Genomic DNA, 20,223 nt, shown 5'->3' on the forward strand with positions numbered 1-20,223 from the left:
TATTTATTTAAAGGGAATCCTCAAAATTGTTGCCAGAGCCCCCGAGAGACAGTTTTTTACAGGTACAGTGGTATCTCTGGATGCGAACAGGATCTGTTCCGGAGCCCCGTTCGCATCCAGAAGCAAACACAACCCACCTCCGCGCATCTGTGTGGGTCGCGATTCGCCACTTCCACACATGCACGTGATGTCATTTTGAACATCTGCGCATGCATGATCTTCAAAACCTGGAAGTAACGCGCTCCGTTACTTCCGGGTTGCCGCAGCACGCAACCCGATAATACTTATCCCGAAGCTACTACATCCCGAGGTATGACTGTACTGGAAACCACAGAGGGTGCAAAGTTCATAATCATAGCAACATATATTCAGGACTTTACAAGGCTGTCATCTGCTGGTAAGTCTAGTATTCAGCAGGGAGCAACAAACTCTGGATCAGGTGAAGGAATTGCAAGATCTAGGCTAGGGAGCACACATGTAAACACACTGGAATCCTTGAGCTCTTCTTTCCTTATAGACAGCTTGTTGTAACACACAGTAATCTAAAGTCATTGTGTTTTTGGTTCCCTAACCCACAGCCCTCAGAATATCCTTGGGGAGTCTGAAAAAGTTTCCCCACCCCTGCTGCTAGGTCATGTGGGGTATTTTATTTCACTCTCACTTCCTCATTGGTCGTTAATGTGTCACCTATGGCCCTGTTTCCTTCAAGCCACCCTGTTTCCCTTAGGGACGTAAAAGCAGATGCAAATCGAGGGGGGAGGGACCCTGGCCAAACCACAAGATGTTTGTGCCCTGCCCTCAATTTCATTTGTGCTAGAGGTGAAACCCAGCAGAGGGAAAACTTTAGAATGCATTTTCAATAATAAGTCCTTGTCTTGGAATATCTGAGGGAAAGTGCCTCTGCTCATGGGAAACACATTTAGGTTGTTTACACATTTAAAGCACCCCCATTCCAATTGATTCATGGGAATTGTAGTTTTCCCCTCGCAGAGCTAGAGTTCCCAGAGCCCTTAACAAACTTCCATCTCCCATTTTATCCTCACAACAACCCTGTGAGGTAGTTTAGACAGAGATAGTGACTGGTCCAAGGCCACCTGCTTAAGATTTATGGTGTTTAGCAGGGGTTTGACCCCTGGGGAAAACCAAAGCCTGCAATTGGGTAGGAGAAATCACGCATGTGGAGAAAGTCAGGGATATATTGAATGGGAAGGTGCAGGAACTAAACTGAAATGAAATGCAAACAAGAGTGGTGGACTAGCTCATCCTGGATGGGGCTGGTGGGAGTTGTAGTCTAAATGACTGACCATTTACTCTTTCAGGTCCCTAACATTGCTCAGAGTGACATGCAGAGACTTACCAGTTGAACTGCCTGTGTCACTGTGTTGCCTTTCACCAAAAATATGTTGTTGTCCAAGGTTTATGTAACTTGGTCTTCAACTTGCTTTTAATCAAAGCTGCTTAAGAACTCTCTCATGTGTTTGTTGTTGATCTATTTAACACCATGAGCTTTGTTAACTTTGCTTAACAGGTCATTCAGACAAACACAGAAAGAACAGTGGGTGTGTTAGTTTGAGCCTTAGTGTTTCTGAGTTCATTTGGCTTCCTACCCTAAGGAAAGCAGGACGCACATCTCAGGGTAAGCCCTTGGTTAGTACAAAAGCAAACCTATCCTATCAGCTTTTGTTGCTATCTGGACTGTGTGGCAGCCTTTGTGAAGTCTTTGAATAGCCCTGCCAGGTACTAGTCATCAAACTTTGTGTGACTTTCATACCTCAAGGTCATGTTGATGTTAAGCCATGTGGAATCCTGCCAAGGAGCTGAAAGGGTAGTAATTCTGTCAAGCCAAGTGAGACTATATTGAGTCATTGTCATGTCAGGAACTTGCTCAGCCACAAATGGAATACGTACATCTCAGCTTTTGGAATAAGTTGCAAAACTTGTGCTGCAGGATATTTGTAATACAAGAACTCGTGACCACTTGCTTGATAAATCAAGAGGAAAGTTTATCATAACTGTCCTCTCCCCTGAAATGTTCTCAGGATGCCTTTGCTTTAAGTTCTGCACGTACATGGGATTATTGTGCAGGCTCTAAATCTGTTAAAGTTTGGCACTGGGAGAAGACTCTCTCTTTTGAAAGTGTGTTACTCAAGAAAGATCTGGCCTTCCATGTCTTTCACTCTTCAATTCCTTTCTGTCTCCTTGTCTCTTGCCAAATAATTTCTAAATTGTGTCGGATTATGTATCTTGGATACAAGCTATATTATGGGAAACAAATGGATTTGATTTGGATGAGAAAGAAAATGGAGAGTTTAAAAAAACAAAGTTTGGCTTTAGACAATTTCTTCTCAAGTTCATTTCCCTTAAAATGGTGAATTCCTATACACGTCTACATAGAAATATGTTCCACTGATTTAAATGAGCTTACCGCTAAGTGAATTGATGTAGAATTGAAAAGCATTGGAGCTTACTTCTGAGTAGACATGAACAGGGCAGCACTGTTGGCTGCCTATTTTCCTGAGGCTCTTCTTTGCTGTATCTGCCACTGTTGTGTTAGCCCTACTCAGCTCCTGACACCTGCATGTTGACTGTGGATATCTGGAAAGCGACTTTTGCATCTATTCATGTATACGTGTCAGGATTAGAATAGTTTAGCATTAGTGTGGTTGAAAGGTTCCTTTTTCGTCCCCAAGCTAAAAATAAATTATTGCCCAGCTTCAGCTTGAAACTATCATGGAATTGTAGTACCGAACCACATATTTTCAGCAGAATGATTAATATTTATCATTTTAAATTATCCAAGGCAGGACATTATGCCTCCGTGCTCTGATTTCTCGTTTTATCAGGCAGAATGACAAAAAAGAAACAAAATAAAGGAGAAGCCTTTGAAAGGGCAAAATAAAACCCCCAGCATTTGATGAAGGATTTCAAAGAGTATACAGTGGTACCTCGGATTACAGACGCTTCAGGTTACAGACACTTCAGGTTACAGACTCTGCTAACCCAGAAATAGTACCTCGGGTTAAGAACTTTGCTTCAGGATGAGAACAGACATCGCGCAGCGGCAGCAGCGGGAGGCCCCATTAGCTAAAGTGGTACCTCAGGTTAAGAACAGTTTCAGGTTAAGAACGGACCTCTGGAACGAATTAAGTTCTTTTTTTTTTTAATAATATTTATTGAACATTTTCAAATATAACAGAAAAATGAAAAAAAAGAAAAAAGAAAGAAGTTTTATATCCTTATTTTCATTAACATCCTTCCAGGACTTCCCCTCCCCACCCCCTCTTGTATTCCAATTCCTTCAAATAAATTCAACAAGTTCTTACCCCAAATTTTAAACTTATTACAATTAACCCAATGTTAAAAATGTTTTTCCCTCCCCTAAAAATCGACCTCGCTCCCTTCCACGAGTTCCCCTTTTAAATATGCAGAACAAATTAAATTAAAAGAAAATAGAAAAAAGAATAAAGTATAATTTAACACCCTTTGGATTCCAAATTTCCCTCCCCCCTTTTCCAATGTCCATCAATGCCTGTTGTCGTCCTGGAGATCCCACATCTAGGCCGAGATCCTTGCCAAGTCCACTTTGCCGTCTTTTTAATAGTCTTTGCCGTCTTTTAGATCATCTTTAATTTCGAACGTCCAATCTTGGAAAGACTTTATCTCAAAAAGGACCATTTCTTCCATCCAGATCTCTATATTTAGGAGTAAAAACTCCAATTTTATTTCTTTAGACCTTTCAAATCTGGATGTCCCAAATGTACCCACTTCCAGCTTTATCCAATTCTTGTTGTTCATATTATTCTTATTATTCTCTCTCCTGGAACGAATTAAGTTCTTAACCCGAGGTACCACTGTATATTGCTAATAAACAACAAAAAAAAAACCTCCTTCTATCTCTCTGTATCACATACTGATATAACAGTGGTGACCTTAGGCATAGGAATGCAAAGAATAGGATAGAGCCCTCCATTGCTGTCAACGGCAATATGGCAGTGTTACGAGTTTTGGGGGCAGAGAGCAGGTTGTATGTCAGAGTTGAGAGCAGAGAGTTGCAGAGAAGCATAGTAGCAAGCTGGTGTGGCTATAGAGGAAGCACCCTCCATGGATTAGGTACAAGGAGAGAACCCTCAAGAGGCTTCTGTTGGTCAGCCATAGGGATCATGATGGGAAAGGAGAAGAAAATGGCAAGGAGGTAAAATTATGAGTTGCATTCATCGTATCAAATGTTTTGTGTTTTCTGTGTCTCTGTTTTTAGCACAATGCTGCTGTGGAATCTTCATGATCTTTGTGTTTGGAGATTACTGGTTTATCTCAGCTATTTATGCGCTCTGGCTCTACCTCGACTGGGAAACCCCCCAAACTGGGGGGCGAAGATCCAAGTGGGTCAGAAACTGGACTGTGTGGAGATACTTTAAGGAATACTTTCCAATTCAGGTGAGTGAAATATTTTGCAGTGAAAGTTAATGTGTTTGTGTGTGCACGCTTGTGCGCTCTGCATATGTCCCAGAGCATGGGGAGGAAAGCCAATGTAGTTTGCATCTCGTTAGGATTCCACTTCTGTTTTGTTTTGTTCCATTATTATTCCTGTGCTGAAATTTTGCACGTGTGGATGGCCAACGTGAAGAGGCCATCACAGAAACATGGCCACACGTTGCACTAAACAATGGCTGAGCACCACATTATAGTCCTAAATAAGCCTTGGGCTTTGCACACTCCCCTCCTGTCCTCCAATGTGACTGGAAGAAATGGTTTTGAAAGCTTTCAATCCTTTCCTTGCTTAACTACAGCTTGCTATGCAATCCTAACAAACCAACTATGGTTGGCTTGGAACAGCTTGAGCACAACAGGACTTATTTCTGAGTAACTGTCATAGATTGCATTATAACTGAGAGCTGAGGTCTCTGTGTCTATATACTCTACAAGTTACACCTCCATTTCTTATTTTTAACCCAAATTGAGGTCTCTTCCAGAGAACCTGTTCTTTGAGCAATCTTCCTTATTTGTGGGTGTGGAGGTTAGGCAACAGGACATCTAGAGAGTGTGGTGTAGTGGTTAAGAGTGGTAGTCTCATAATATGGTGAACCGGGTTCGCGTCTCCTCTCCTCCACATGCAGCTGCTGTGTGACCTTGGGCTAGTCATACTTCTTTGAAGTCTCTCAGCCCCACTCACCGCACAGAGTGTTTGTTGTGGGGGAGGAAGGGAAAGGAGAATGTTAGCTGCTTTGAGACTCCTTAGGGTAGTGATAAAGCGGAATATCACATCCAAACTCTTCTTACCCCACACTTTCCAGAGCATTTCCCCATAACTTTCCATCTCATCAAAATGTCTGGTTGGGGGGGGGGCAGGTTTGTTTTGCAAAAGCAATAATTAGCTTTCGCTGCGGGGTCTGAATTGGCCAGTATGCAATTGCCAGTCAACTTTTAAATTAAGAGTGAACTTCTTACTGAGCCTTTATTTCAGCTCATAAAAACCTCGGATTTGGATCCAAGCCAGAACTACCTCTTTGGGTTTCATCCTCATGGCGTCCTTGTTGCTGGAGCTTTTGGAAACTTTTGCACAGAATACACAGGTTTTAAGAGGTTATTCCCTGGTCTGACTCCATACCTACACATCTTGCCTTTCTGGTTCAGGTGTCCTTTCTTCAGAGACTATATTATGTGTGCAGGTAAGCAGTAAACCCTAGTAATTCAGATGTGTCTGTTTTTCCAAAAATGGAAAATGATGTACAGTATTGTTAAAAAAAATACGACCCTACCTGATTTCTAAAGCAACCGAACACATTTAGCAAATCAGATAATAACAGTGGGCTGTATTTAACATACCACTAAGGAGAATGTTCTGCCAGTTTCAGGAGTTTTCCCCTCTGCTGCCCCCATACACCAAAATACAAGTCACAAAGATTCAGAACTGTAGAACAGCCATCAGAAATTGAGCTCGCAAAAAGATCATTCACCAAAGGCCTTTTCGAAAAGCCACGTCTTCACCAGCCATTTGAAGCAATGTGATGCTTTCACTGGCACACTTTGTTCACTTTGTAAAGTAAGCTCTGGGACGTGGCCTGATTCTCACAGCCCTATTCAGGTGTTCTCCATCTTCCACATCACCAGAGGATGCAGAAAGAGGAGATTCCGCTCTACAGATGTATTCCTCAGGTCTGGGTAGTGAGAGGGTAGGGGGTTGCAGATGGGGAAGAAGGATTTAGCTTCAGTCACCCCCTCACATGATTATTAATTGCATGAGCAGGGCCAGATTTACGTATAAGCTAAACAAGCTATGGGTTAGGGCCCCTCTCTCTTGGAGGCCCCCCAAAAAATTAAAGGGAAAATAAAACTGGATGTACATTTCCAAAATATAAGATAAAAAACAAATAAAACAAAACATACATACAGCAAGTGTTTCGTGTTGTGTAGGCTCCTATGGTGTAAGTAATGGGCCCCGCCTGCTAGCCTGCTCCCTAAAATATCACTGGTTAGATACCTATTAGGTCCATAAATTACCATATAGCATATATTCAACACAAAAAACAGCGACAATTTGTTGTTGGCAAAGGACAGCTGGACATATAAAGGGCCCCATTACCTTCAGTAGCTTAGGGCCTCATCAAACCTAAATCTGGCCCTGTGCATGAGGGGGAAACACCCAAACAGGGGTCATCAAATTCAATAGTAACAACACGTAGGCTTTACTGTTTCATAAGTTAAAATGGTAGTTTGTTACAGAGCATATATAAGAAATAATTGGATCTCAAATACAGATGAATCCACCATCTTTTGGGATAGCTTAAAAAAAGGACATAAGAGCAGAACATTGAAATCTAATCAGAGTATTAATAGCAGCTAAGTGGTGTACTCCCATAATTCCCACAGAACAAAAATAGTTTTAATAAAATTTGTTTTTTTTTTTGCCTGCCACAGTGACAGAATTAATAGAGCTGGTATGCTTAAGGGAAGGTAGACAGAGAAATGAGCAATTTGAGAGTCAGTGGGCCCCTTTTAAGTACATGAAATGAGAACCTCAGTTAATATTTTTTTTAAGCTTTTCCCACTGCTATCATATTCAATTAAATAATTTGATCATTTATGTTGTATATGTTTAAATAAACTGTAATATGAGTTTTTAGAAAACATTTTTATATTTGTCTTATAATTCATTAAGGGCACAATCTTAATACAGGATTTTTTCAAAATAAACAGTAAATTAGTGACTATTAGATTGCATTATGTAATATGTCATTTGTAGACTGTTTGCATGTTTATAATAAATAATTAACTACTGTACGGAGCACAAATTTAACTTCAGCAGATTTTTTCATTCCACCTGACTAATGGTTTCCATGCAACACTGATCGGTTGATTGGGTATTCTGTTATTTATTTATTCACACTTTCAGGGCTGGTTTCAGCATCCAAGAAGAGTGTGTCTCATGTGCTCAGCCACGAAGGCGGTGGAAATGTTGCTGTGATTGTAATTGGAGGAGCAGAAGAGTCTTTAGATGCCCGTCCTGGAAGCTTAACTCTTAGCATCCTCAAAAGAAAAGGGTTCATTAAGGTGGCTTTGAAACATGGGTAAGTTCTATGTGTAGACCTCACCCATTAAGGATAAAGTGGTAACACACAGGACATTAACTGGGAATCTAGAGAACTTGTCAATTGAAATAAGATGGAATGTAGGTACCCAAAACATGAAATGGACTACAGTGGTACCCCGGGTTAACTACTTAATTCATTCCGGAGGTCTGTTCTTAACCTGAAGCACTACTTTAGCAAATGGGGCCTTCCGCTGCTGCCGCGCCGCCGGAACACAATTTCTGTTCTCATCCTGAAGCAAAGTTCTTAACCTGAGGTAATATTTCTGGGTTAGTGGAGTCTGTAACCTGAAGCATATGTAACCCAAGGTACCACTGTACTTGATAGTATTCTATAAGTATATCTTGTCGTTGGCTACCGTCTGTCTCAGGAAACAATGGAGGAGTGTGTCTTTGGGAGTGAAGTCAAATGGTTGGAGAGTTACAGTTCTGTAGAGACTGATATGAGATAGACATGTTTTGTTGTGCTGCTGCAGATGCACCATGGCATTTCTTCTCTCTGCAGTCCTCCCCAGCAGTCACCCTCCTCTGGTCACTGCTGCGGATACACAACCTGTCTGTCTGTCTCTAGCACTGGGGTTGTCTGCAAGGCATTCTCCCAACTTTTGCAATGCAGTTCCCCAACCAAGTAACATCATAGTACGAAAGCACACCTGCTGTGCCACAGGGTGCGTTGACATGCGTTACATTAGGGGAAACTGCTAGAGAAAATTGCATACAAAATCTGTCAATTTCAGTTCTCTCAGTTTCTCATTTTCCCCACCTTCAATTCAGTTCTCCATATTTCTGCAGCAATCTGTGACTTTTTAAAATCATCATGAAAATTCATCAGCCTTTTAATGTGAATTTCTCCTAATACATTTTTGTACGGAGTTTCAACTTTTGCAAACAATATCTCCTAATATAAAACATTTTTGTATGTTATTTTCACTAATATATTCTTCCCTCCCCACTCCCCCCACTCCGATATGTGCCTTTTTGTAAATGGTTGGAGAACTGCATCCCAGAATTTGGATAAGTGCAAATTATGAAGAATTCTCACATTGTTTTGGAAAGTCAGAAATTGATGAATTTGGCTTTAAGTGTGAATTGAATTAAAATTATCCTCCACCCCACATATATAAAAACGAGGGAAGAAGTGCAGTGTTGTGAAATAGATTCCCCCCTCCAATAACAAGAACCAAATATTCACACACAGAAAATAGCTGTCCTATATATGTCTAAGAGTCATTTAATACGTAAGTATGAAATTGCACGTGTAGCAACTTCCTGTTTCATGACTTTTTTTTACTGTGTACTTGCAATATTTCTTTGTAAGTGAGCTATTAGCCAACAGCAGTCCTATGGGCCATTCCCTTCCTGTGGTTATTGTTCCCAATTTCAACATTTCTTGCATTTACTGTCATTTCTAACTTTATACCTTGGTAAAAGAGGCAGCCAACTACAATTTCGTAAAAATCCTATGCAATATTTTTTTCTGCCCTGTGCTCAATACTTCACTGATTTTGGCTGGGGAGAGGGCTGCCTGCCTGGGCATGTGCCCTGTGTGTCCATGCCAGAAATTTTATGCAAGCATATGGGCTGGCCATGCTTAGGTTTGGCAATAGTCCCCACTGGCATGTGGTCTCCCCATGGTTAGCCAAGGGTGAATGGGGCCCTCAGGCCAAAATAAGCTTAGCCACTGACCTCTGATCTATGCAGTGCTATTTTTCTAGAAAAACAGGTGCTGGAACTCACCATGAACACCTCCCTTATTCTCTTAGAATGGAAACGGCGCCCACCTGAGAGGTGCTAGAACTGAGTTCTGGCTGAAAGAAAGCCCTAGACGTATGGCATCTGCTTAGTTAGTCCCATTGGACTAACCTGGTTTAGTCCTGGACTAATATTGCATTTAGTTGTGTAAATGGAGGCTTAGTCCTATTGCCTGTTGAGCTTTTCCTAGGAGGCAGTAGGTAGCAACATGAATTTAGTGCCAAAGTTATTTGTTGTTGTTGTTGTTTAGTCGTGTCCAACTCTTCATGACCCAATGGACCAGAGCACGCCAGGCACTCCTGTCTTCCACTGCCTCCCGCAGTTTGGTCAAACTCATGCTAGTAGCTTCAAGATCACTGTCCAACCATCTTGTCCTCTGTTGTCCCCTTCTCCTTGTGCCCTCCATCTTTCCCAACATCAGGGTCTTTTCCAGAGAGTCGAGTCTTCTCATGTGGTGGCCAAAGTATTGAAGCCTCAGCTTCAGGATCTGTCCTTCCAGTGAGCACTCAGGGCTGATTTCCTTAAGAATGGATAGGTTTGATCTTCTTGCAGTCCATGGGACTCTCAAGAGTCTCCTCCAGCACCATAATTCAAAAGCATCAATTCTTTCGTGATCAGCCTTCTTTATGGTCCAGCTCCTTTAAATGGGTATACTTGTCAACCCATTGACATGAATTATGTCAACCGCATTGTTGCTTTTCTCTGGCAGGGCTCAACTGGTCCCAGTGTTTTCTTTTGGGGAAAATGAACTGTTCAAACAAGTTGCAAACCCCAAAGGATCAAGGCTCAGAACATTGCAAGAGAAACTGCAGAAGATTATGGGGTTTGCATTGCCTTTGTTTCATGGCAGAGGAATCTTTCAATATAGCTTTGGGGTGATGCCTTACAGGAAACCTGTTCACACTATTGGTAAGTTCTTTTTGCTCTCTTTTTGATCTCATATGCACATGTTTAATATACAAATCTGTGTCAAGAAATAGTAGCCACTTAGCCTTTGCAAACGGTTCCATATACCATTTAAGCACCAAATGCAGAAGAGGAGGAAGTTTGAAATAAGCATTTGTCTCTTTCCTGATCTTTTATTTATAGGTTTCCTCCTCTCCCCCTGCCCTTTGACTGTGTTGTGTTTATATGTAGCTCATAGAATTTGTCAGCAGAAAATAATCTACATAACATGCTTCAATTCATACTTTATTACCCGCATCCCTATGTTGTATGGTTGGTGTGGTATGTTGTGTTAAGAACATCATAAGAGCCTTTGTGGATCAGACCAAATGTGTGTTAACTATTATTTCCTTTTATATACTGCTCTTCTTACAAGATCCCAGAGCAGTTCACAAGTAAAATACAAACCAAACAACTGCAACAACAAATCAAATAAGATGATATATTAAAATCACCCAAGCTCTCTTGTAACTTCAATACAGCAGTGAGATAATAAATACTTTGATTGCATATCCAATAAAATACTGACAGTTGGGAAACTCTGGCCCACGAACACTCCAATTGGAGAACAGCCTTTACCAAAATTGTCATGGACTTTGAAGATGCTCAAACTCAGGATGAAAGGGAGAAACGTGCTAAGAGGATGGCACGTTTGGCAAAACCTCCCCATGATCAACTCCTGCCAGGAAACCTATGTTCCCACTGTGGAAGGACATGTGGATCCAGAACTGGCCTCAACAGTCACTTACAGAATCACTGTTAAGACCATGTTCATGGAAGACAATCTTGCTCAGATATGAGTGATCGCCAAAGGAGGAGGAGGAGGACTTGGACCAGAGAGATTTGGATTCCTACTGTACTCAACCAAGAAGCCCACTGGGTACACTTCAGTGATTGTGGATCCCATTATATCCCAGCATGATTACAGATCCCATTATCTTTCAGCTGAACTTACTATATAGGATAATTATGAAGATAAAATGGAATAATCCCCATGCATGTCTCCTTGAGCTCCAAATAATTAGTGATTTAAAAATGTCCACTTACATTCCCATTTGGTTATCTACCAAAACCAGGTTATTGCAGGAGTTTGATAATATGTTGAGCGGTTTGTATTTTTTCCTTTATTGCCTTCCACCATTCCTGAACTTTGCGTAGTTTTCAAATGGCAAACTTCTAGCAACACACCATATTCTTGAGGTCTTGTGCAAGTATTATGTCAGCTGCTTTAAAATGTAAACAGAATCATAAGATATGTTCTAACCACTTTTGTCAGGAGTGAAGAGAGGACTGAAAACCACTTCTGGCTCAACTTTTGATTAAGAGAAGTGCTCTTCTAAAAAGTGGCATATTGCTTGCTACAGTATGATAGGCCACAGAATATGTTGAGAGGTAGATCTGCATTTGTAAATACAAGTTAGAGATCATTAGAGGAGGTGTAGGAGAGAGGAGAAGAGGCTAAGAAAAGAAAGAACGCTAACTGCAAAAACACTAGAACCTAAAAGGACAGGTGCATTACTTTGTGCACTGACTGCTTAATTTAAACTGACCTATGCATGAGCCTTTTAGGGTGGAGCAGGTTCCAGGTGCTGATTCAACCTGTTGCTTTATGAAAGTGATTTAAAAATAGCAAGAAAGAAATGCAGGGTGGATGTGATTGAACAAAATAACTAACTTTTGGAAACTGAAAAGTATACAAGAACAATTTGCAACAAAGACACAGTTCTGTTAAACAAGAACACAAGGTGATCAATTGGCATACTGGTCATTTTAAACTGTGAACGTCTAGGTAAGTAGAAGGACAACTTCTACGATATTTTCTATGCCTTTGTATCTTTGAGTACTTGTAAACATATCCCATGCATATAATAGTGTCCCAAATTTACAAACTAGTTCTAGGTTTAGATGGCACCATAAAGAAACAGGTTGTTCAGATAGCAGCAGTCATTTGATTATAAATACTGAATAAGGAAAATGTGCCCATTTTACTAGCCCAATAAAGTACAATGGTACCTCTGGTTACATACGCTTCAGGTTACATACACTTCAGGTTGCAGACTCTGCTAACCCAGAAATAGTACCTCAGGTTAAGAACTTTGCTTCAGGATGAGAACAGAAATTGTGCTCCGGCGGTGCGGCAGCAGTGGGAGGCCCCATTAGCTAAAGTGGTGCTTCAGGTTAAGTACAGTTTCAGGTTAAGAATGGACCTCCGGAACTAATTAAGTACTTAACCCGAGGTACCACTATACTTCCATTCCTTAATAGGCAGTTGCCTGTAGTTAACAGAGCTGCAGCAGAAATCCTTCCCACTTGCAAATCTATTTTCTTTGGACATATTGACATACTCTGTTTTCAGAATGGCTTCCTTTCGGCAAAAGAATCTGTCTTCAGTATGTGAGACTGTTTGGAAAAGCAGTTCGTTGGATGTAAACCACTTTGATTTAAAAAAAAACAACAAAAAAAAATCGAGCAGTATATAATTTTTGCGAAATAAATAAATAAAATTGGGAATTTTACTTTTCATGTGACCATTCATGTTGTTTGTTTTCACTTGCGAATTGTTGTTGCCATTCATACTGTATGTACATGAAGAAGTGCTGTTAGCAGCCAGGTTGTATAGATCTTTGTTAACAGCTTCTAATGAAGTGGTGACACTGATCCTGCCAATTTCGCCAATATTTCCTCCTTGGACATTGCTGTTGCTCTGCAGTACTAAGATCACACAGAACCATTTTTGAAAAATGTATTCAGGAAACCAACATAGTAAAGGGTATCCACATGCCTCAGTGTGAGTGGTACTGAAAAACCAATAGGTAGATATTCCTACTGTCCACATTTGACAAGGTCATTTGTGATGCTCTGCTAACACAGGGAAGTTTAGAATTTGGATAGCTCTAGAGGTCCCTTACAATTTATGAAAGATCATTAGATATTTGGATCAGAGCAATTACACAGATGACTCTCACTGGGATTTTCTTATTTTGTTTTTGATTTTGCAGTTGGGAACCCTATTGCGGTGAAACAGAATCTGAATCCCACCGTTGAAGAAATTAATCAACTCCATGAGAAATATCTGCAGGAACTCCAGGAGTTATTTGACAAAAACAAAGAAAAGTATGGGATATCAGAGCACGCATCTCTCACATTTACCTAAATGCAGGTTCAAGTACAAGGAGAATCTGATTCAGAAGAGTTGCTTGCTGGTGAAAAGCAACCTTTTACCCCATCCAACCCTTCTCTCCAATAACTTACAAGAGTTACAATCTTCTTGTGTAGCTGGGTACAATGTGACGCATTTGCTTTAAAAAAAAAAAAAAAAGATTTGCAGTTCTCTCTGTATTTTTGTATACCTTTGCTCTATTGTCTGGGAATGCATTTTTATTCCTTCTCTCAATGGATGCAGTTTTGTAACAAAACATTGCAAATCTACAAAGAATCCTAATGCTTTTTAATCTCATGCTTTTTCCGAGACAGACTCAATCTGTAAGCACAGATAATTGGTCTGTACTATGTGAAGAGAGCGCTCATGGAATAAGTCTAGGGCTCCCATGTCTTCAGTCTTGTTCCTCCAGGAAATTTTTCCTACCTTTGAAACAGGTAGGGATTTTGCAGAGGTATGCTCTTGCAGAGTTCAGTTAGTATCCGAGTGGTTGCAGCAGAGAAGCCTTTGGTTTGTTTGTTTTTTTGAAAGAGAAGTGTATTGTGTCCATCTGAGTTGACTGAATAATTTTAAATGTTTTTGCTGAATGCTCGTGTATGGCTTGTTGCCTAGCTATTGATCTGTATTTAACTATGCAATGCAATATGTGGCATATTAGGCGTTCCTAAGCCATATGGTATTGTACTTGAAGTGATTTAATAAGCCAAAGATGCTCATTTAGCAGGGACGGGAACTTTGTACTTTTGTAATTGGTGTGTTTATTTAGAAGAGTAGTGTGATGAGGCAAAATTGATGATTCTCTGGGAAGTTTTTTCACAGCACCCCTCCCAAATGATAATGATAATAGAGGAAGACAAACCACTTTTGCTTCTAAAGGAGCCATGCGTTGTGATTTTTTCCCTTTCAAAGCTCATTCACCAAAGAGACTGTCTTGCAGACTCTCTAGCTTTCAGGTTGAGAGCAACAATTTCAGTGGGGCAGAAATATTTTGACAGAAAAAAGTATTTGTAAACAATCACTCCCCCCCTTTCTGTTCTGTATTACTGTTTTCCCTGGAGGCAAGTGCTTTTGCACCTATTTCCGCTCACTCTGCACTGCTGTCTTTCCTCATTTAAGTCACATAGTGATTCCCACTAGTAGAGTATTGAGTAAACAGGATGACATCATTGCAGCCCAAGGACAAGGAACCTTTTTCAGCTCCCGGCCTGCATTCACTCTGGGGAGTCACATGACAGTGGTGAAGAGGGCCAGAGCAATGGATGGCATTCATTCCCTTTCCACAGTAGGCTAGATTTTACACTCACTCTTACACTCCTCACGATGCTCCATCCAGGCATTAGATGAGTTCAAGGACACATTCCAGCCAGGCAAAAACTCCAAGGAGGCTGCAAAGCAGTGCTGATGAGGGCCAAGTGGGGTGGCTGGGGAAAGTCCCAAGAACAAGATACCATAATAAAGGCCTGAATGGCTGCAACTGGCCCGTGGGTCCGAGATTCCTTCTCCCTGTAACCAATTAAATACAGCAGTGCATTGGATGGCACTGGGATCAAGAAACAGGATAATGCTTCCTGGTTTAGTCACATGAGTGACCCCATCAAATTTGCTTGATTTTTTTGTTCTTTCAAAAGCATGTTTTTTAGTAATCAAAAAGCTTCTGGCAGAGGGGAAATTAAGTCTAAGTATTATCAATGGAAACCATGAAAAGTGAGTTGGTGAAACAGCTCAGTCGGTAGAGCCTGAGACTCTTAATCTCAGGGTTGTGAGTTCAAGCCTGACATTGGGCAAAATGGTTTCTGCATTGCAGGAGGTTGGGCTAGATGACCCTTGTGGTCCTTTTCAACTCTACAGTTTTATGATTCTATGATCTGAATGTGTACAATTTCAGGCATTTGTTTCACTGGAAGCATTTGTCAGTTCAGAATTACACACGCGCACACACAAATTCTAAATTCTTAATTTAGAGTTGCTGAGAGTTGCACCAACTAACCAAGCATGTAGCTATAGTTTTTCATTTGAATCGAGCCCCCAGACAACTGGATCATGCTTTGGAGACACTGAGATTATTCCAGTGCAACTGAACAGCTGCTTGACATGAGTGATGTAATGCAAGAACTTAATTAAACAAGACTGAGAGGAAAATAAAGAGATAATATGAAAATTTGCCAATATTATTTCCCTCTATGAACCACTCATGCTTGAAAAGGGAGGCTGGAAATGGGGAGAAAAGAGCATATATTGTCTGGTCCAGTCCTTTTAGTTTCTGATGAGAACGCTTGCTGAGGGACAAGCTAGCTAAGGCCGGACATCCTAGCAGCTGCTCTCCCTATACACAGAAGGTTGGCTTGCTATCAGCATTTGCTTCAAATTCCCCTTGATACCACATTCTTGGTTCTTATGTCATTCTCAACACTGCTGGTTCACAAAATTATTCAAAGCTCATTACTTCCTCATGCATCAGTTCACTTAAAAAGAGCTGTGTGTGTGTGTGTGTGTGTGTGTGTGTGAGAGAGAGAGAGAGAGAGAGAGAGAGAGGGGTCATGGGTCATATAGCCACTGATTGCCCTATACCTAAGACATCAATGATGGTTGGCCCCACTGAGATTGACAGAATGGATGGCAAGGAGTCTGACAGTAGGCAGAGTCAATGACAAGCAGAGCCATCTCATTCTAGTTTTGTGCCCAGTCTTCTGCTGAGTTTTACAAGGACAACATGGGAAACTGAAGAGAAGGAAGCTGACACGTGGGAGTGGTTAAGGGCAGATTGACTTTGGTGGGACAGTGTCCCGTTCATTCTAATGGACCCATCTCCACTGCCCACACTTTCCCTTAAAACCCCCAAGGAAAAACAGTTCTCTGACCATCTCTAAGCCCTCCCAGAAGAGAGTGACCACTTGCTAGATATGGCAGCAATCTGACTTAGGGAACGGCAATTTGCAACCTTCCAAGTGAAAGCATTTCAGAGTGGGAGTATTGCTTCCTATACTAATCACATAGCCAATCAAGAATAGCCCTTCAACAGGCCTTGCAGTGTGTTGAACAGTTTTGCAAAATACATACATGCAACCTGCTGTTTTCCGCTGCTCCAGCCTTGTTGCTGTATTATGGCTTTTTAAAATACAGATTGATTATTTTGTTGAACAGAAGCTTAAGAAGAATAAACCATTTTGATATGAATATGTGGGTGTGCTTACATGTACTCAATTTTTTATGTGTGTTCTTTCATAATTATCTAGCAGCCCATTGATGAAGAGATTAGCTTCATGCGGTTTTAGCTTAGCCAATGTCTTTCCATCATGGGTTTAACATAATATCTTTATGCTATTTATATTGGCAGCCAGTCCACTAAGATAATCTGCAGACACATCATGTAGTTCCGCTCCATTCAAAGGAGCTGGGTGTTGGTGATTTTCATATTCTTTCCACAATGGCATGTATGCAGCATACTGTAATATAATGAAAATGAAGAAAAGGCAAGAAGGAGGTTTGATTAAGGCTACAATCGTATTCCCACTTACCTGGCAGGAAGCCCCATTGAACTCTTTGGGGCTTACTTCAGAGTAGACATGCACTGTAAATGTCTTGATGTATTAGTGTCTCATTACTGAATGAATGAAGGAAAGGAACAGCTGCTTCCTAGTATAAGGCTCTCAAATTTAATAATGGAAGATCAACATTGCAGCTTGTTGCTATGGAAGGGGAGAGAGTGAATTGTCATTTGGAATATGAGAAGGGGGGGATAATATTATTAGTGTTGTGCATTTACAAAGTAATCTTAAATATTAAATATGTTATCCTTTGCAACAACATTATCCTCCTATTGTGGCTGGATTCTGAAGCAAACGCAGCCTGTTGACCAACTTCTTTTATGATATATTCAGTGAAGTAAAGTGGGTGAACTCCAACTCCCATCAGCCCCAGTGAGTCTGGCCATTAGCTAGGGATGATGGGAGTAGGGATGGGGGAGATATTTGATTCAGGTAGCATGTAAAGCCGAATTTATCAAATTTGAGCTTTCTGAAACAATATGAAAACACAGGCATCCTTTGAAATTTGCAGTTAACTGAATTTTGTGGTGTAGTTTTCCAACCAACCAAGGTCAACCAAACAGTGGTCAAAACAGCATACGAAATGTGTTTATCAGGAGAAATTTGCACTAAAATGCAATTTAAAAAATCATGATGGGTTCTTCCTGGGGGGGGGGGTCACAAATTGCTGCAGAAATGCAGAGAACTGAATTTGAGAATGGAAAAATGAGCAAGTGTGAGAACTGAAAGTGACAGAATCATCCGCCTCATATGAGCATTCTAGTTCAGTAACATCTGGAGGGCCAAAGGTTTCCACACCTGATGTTGAGGAAGAAAACTAACCGATCTCATATTTCAAGGAACATGTTGACTTTACCTTTGTGTAGTAATGCAGGAGCGGGTTATTCCTTGCAGCCAGGTTATTCCTTGGTCCCTCATGGCAAGTATTTTGTCCTGGCACCTGCAGCACTTCTATCAGTATACCTCATATTTTACAAAAAAAAAAAAAAAAAAAAAAGGTTCTGCCTGCAGTTATGCAAGACAAGCACACCTGCTTTATATTTCTTTAGCTCCACTAGATGGCATATCTCCTTTCTCACCATCCATTTGTTATTCGCCAAATTGTGGAAGGGAAAGAAATAGCCTGGAGAGAGCAGAAAGTGAAAACCTACTCTCTGCTTCATTTTTGTAACATCAAAGCAAACCCCTTTCTATTCCTATGCTAAATCATCTTTCAGTGTCATGAGTAGTGGCTTATGGGTATGATTTACACATTAGTAAAATATTCGTATGGTCTGAAGGGAAACCAGAGTTTTATGTTAGAAACACCAAGAACGAGGCCAACACATACATAGCCAACTCCTGAATCCACAAAGGTGCTGTCTGCAGGAAATTTTAAAAACCTTAGAGATGATTTCCGCTAAGCAAGGAGCCAGGTGCCATTTAAACCAACATAAGAGAGAAAGTCATCAAAATTGGGCTGTGGTATATAGCCTTTGCCCCTGTTTCTTCCACCAAGGTCCATTCTATCATCCAATGCCAATCATAAGAAACCTTGCAACTGACCGTCTTTGCTCTGTTACTCATGAGAGGAGTAAGAAGCCTGTTTGTAAGTTCCTAGGTCAGTGTAGGTGGATTTGAGCTGTTTGTCCATCTGCCTTCATCCCTTCTATTCTTAATAAAGCTTTATTTAATTGGGTTGTTGGAGTCCAGAATGTGTGTTTGCTAAACTCAAGGATTTTTGTAATCTCCCATGTGCCCTAACTGCTGGGTGCATTCTACTTGGTATAAGATTTGGGGTGTTAGAGAAAAGGAAGCTATTCTGATCTCTGGGAGAGTTTAAGAGCTAAGTGCTGGCTTCACTCCCCAAGTGAACTAAGAGGGATCTGGCTGGAAAATGCAGGGTGTGTTGTCTCAGGATCCTTTCCCCCCTTTTTTTCTTGAGCATGCCAGGATCCTGCTCCTGCAAGTTTGAGAGACAGTGGTGTGGCAACTGTTACCAGATAGTCAATACACATCTGGCCTACTCTACAAGGCAGTTGTGCAAGGCCTCCTCCTTCCATCAAACACACCAGAACTAATGGTCCTGCTGTACAATCCTGTTGCATAACAGTTGCTTTTAAACCATCTAGTGCAAAAAAAAAAATCTGTGAGCAATGCAGCACAGCGTGCTTCATTCTTAAAGCTTATATCTGTAACGCTATGATCTAAGTAAATCATTGGAACTTATGCACCAACTTGCATAAGTTGTATGATGAGAATGATTGACATATGTGTGTGTAATTATATCTGTATTTAATGACTGGTGATTCTAACAATCAAGTGGGTGATTAGATGAAGTTGTAAGCTTATAAAGCAGCCTTGCAACTAAATTAAGAAAAGCTACCAGTTAGGAGGGGAAAATACTAGCCTGTCCACCCAGTCCCCACTCTTCTATGTTCATACTTGTATTGATGGATGGTTGTCTTGTTTTAAAAGAACTGACAGACAGCCGGTTGATGGGAGCAATATTTGACAGTGCTAATCTGTATTACATAGGATTAACCAGGCTGAGTAATTAACTTGCATAAGCCCTTTAGGGCATTTAGAACACCCAAGGCATTCTTTATATTGTGATGTAAGGAATACTGAAAGGCAGGCAGTATTCCTTGCATTACAATAATTCATTCATTTTAGAGGAATGAAAAGCAAGGATGAATATCCTGTAGTACAGTGATTCCCAATTAGCTAAAACAACAACACCTCAACAACTTTGCTAGTATCCGTATTTTTACTTCTAGAAATATGGCAACCCTACCTAATTGGGAACCACTACTCTAGAACAACAACAAACAACCTATATTGGTGCAAAAGACAGCAACATATGATCACAGATTAGCTAATTAAGATATCTCATTACCCAAACCAATCCGTTCTATTTAGTTTGCATTCCACTAGTGATCCTGCTCCTCTTCCCCTTCCAAACTTGCATATACCACCATTAAACCCCCAAGTACATGAATTGATTTCATGTAGAAGCAAACATATTGCAGTCCTATACACACTTACCCTGGGAATAAGTCCTGTTGACATACTGGGATTTACCTTTCAGCAAGTATGCGTAGAATTGCACTGCAGAACCTTTTATGTTTCTTCTGAACTTACATGCAAGTCAAAGACAGTTCTTACAAGCAGCAGGGAAGAGGCATTCAGGATGTCATAATGCTTGAATTTAGAAGTTAACTGTAAATTGTTTCAACTTCATTAATCCAACAAAA

The 20,223-nt window shown here is 40.7% G+C and overlaps 1 protein-coding gene across 1 annotated transcript in view; it reads left to right on the forward strand.

Moving 5' to 3' along the window:
* The window catches only part of MOGAT1 (monoacylglycerol O-acyltransferase 1), a 28,274-nt gene extending 11,658 nt beyond the window's left edge, over nucleotides 1-16,616 (forward strand). The window contains 5 exon segments of the mRNA XM_079975895.1: nucleotides 4,256-4,434; nucleotides 5,462-5,666; nucleotides 7,391-7,565; nucleotides 10,047-10,246; nucleotides 13,282-16,616. Of these exon segments, the coding sequence (XP_079832021.1) occupies nucleotides 4,256-4,434; nucleotides 5,462-5,666; nucleotides 7,391-7,565; nucleotides 10,047-10,246; nucleotides 13,282-13,436 (914 nt within the window). The 3' untranslated portion in view covers nucleotides 13,437-16,616.
* Nucleotides 16,617-20,223: the final 3,607 nt, after the last annotated feature.

Source organism: Podarcis cretensis (assembly GCF_951804945.1).
Source record: "Podarcis cretensis genome assembly, chromosome: 5".
Taxonomy (NCBI): domain Eukaryota; kingdom Metazoa; phylum Chordata; class Lepidosauria; order Squamata; family Lacertidae; genus Podarcis; species Podarcis cretensis.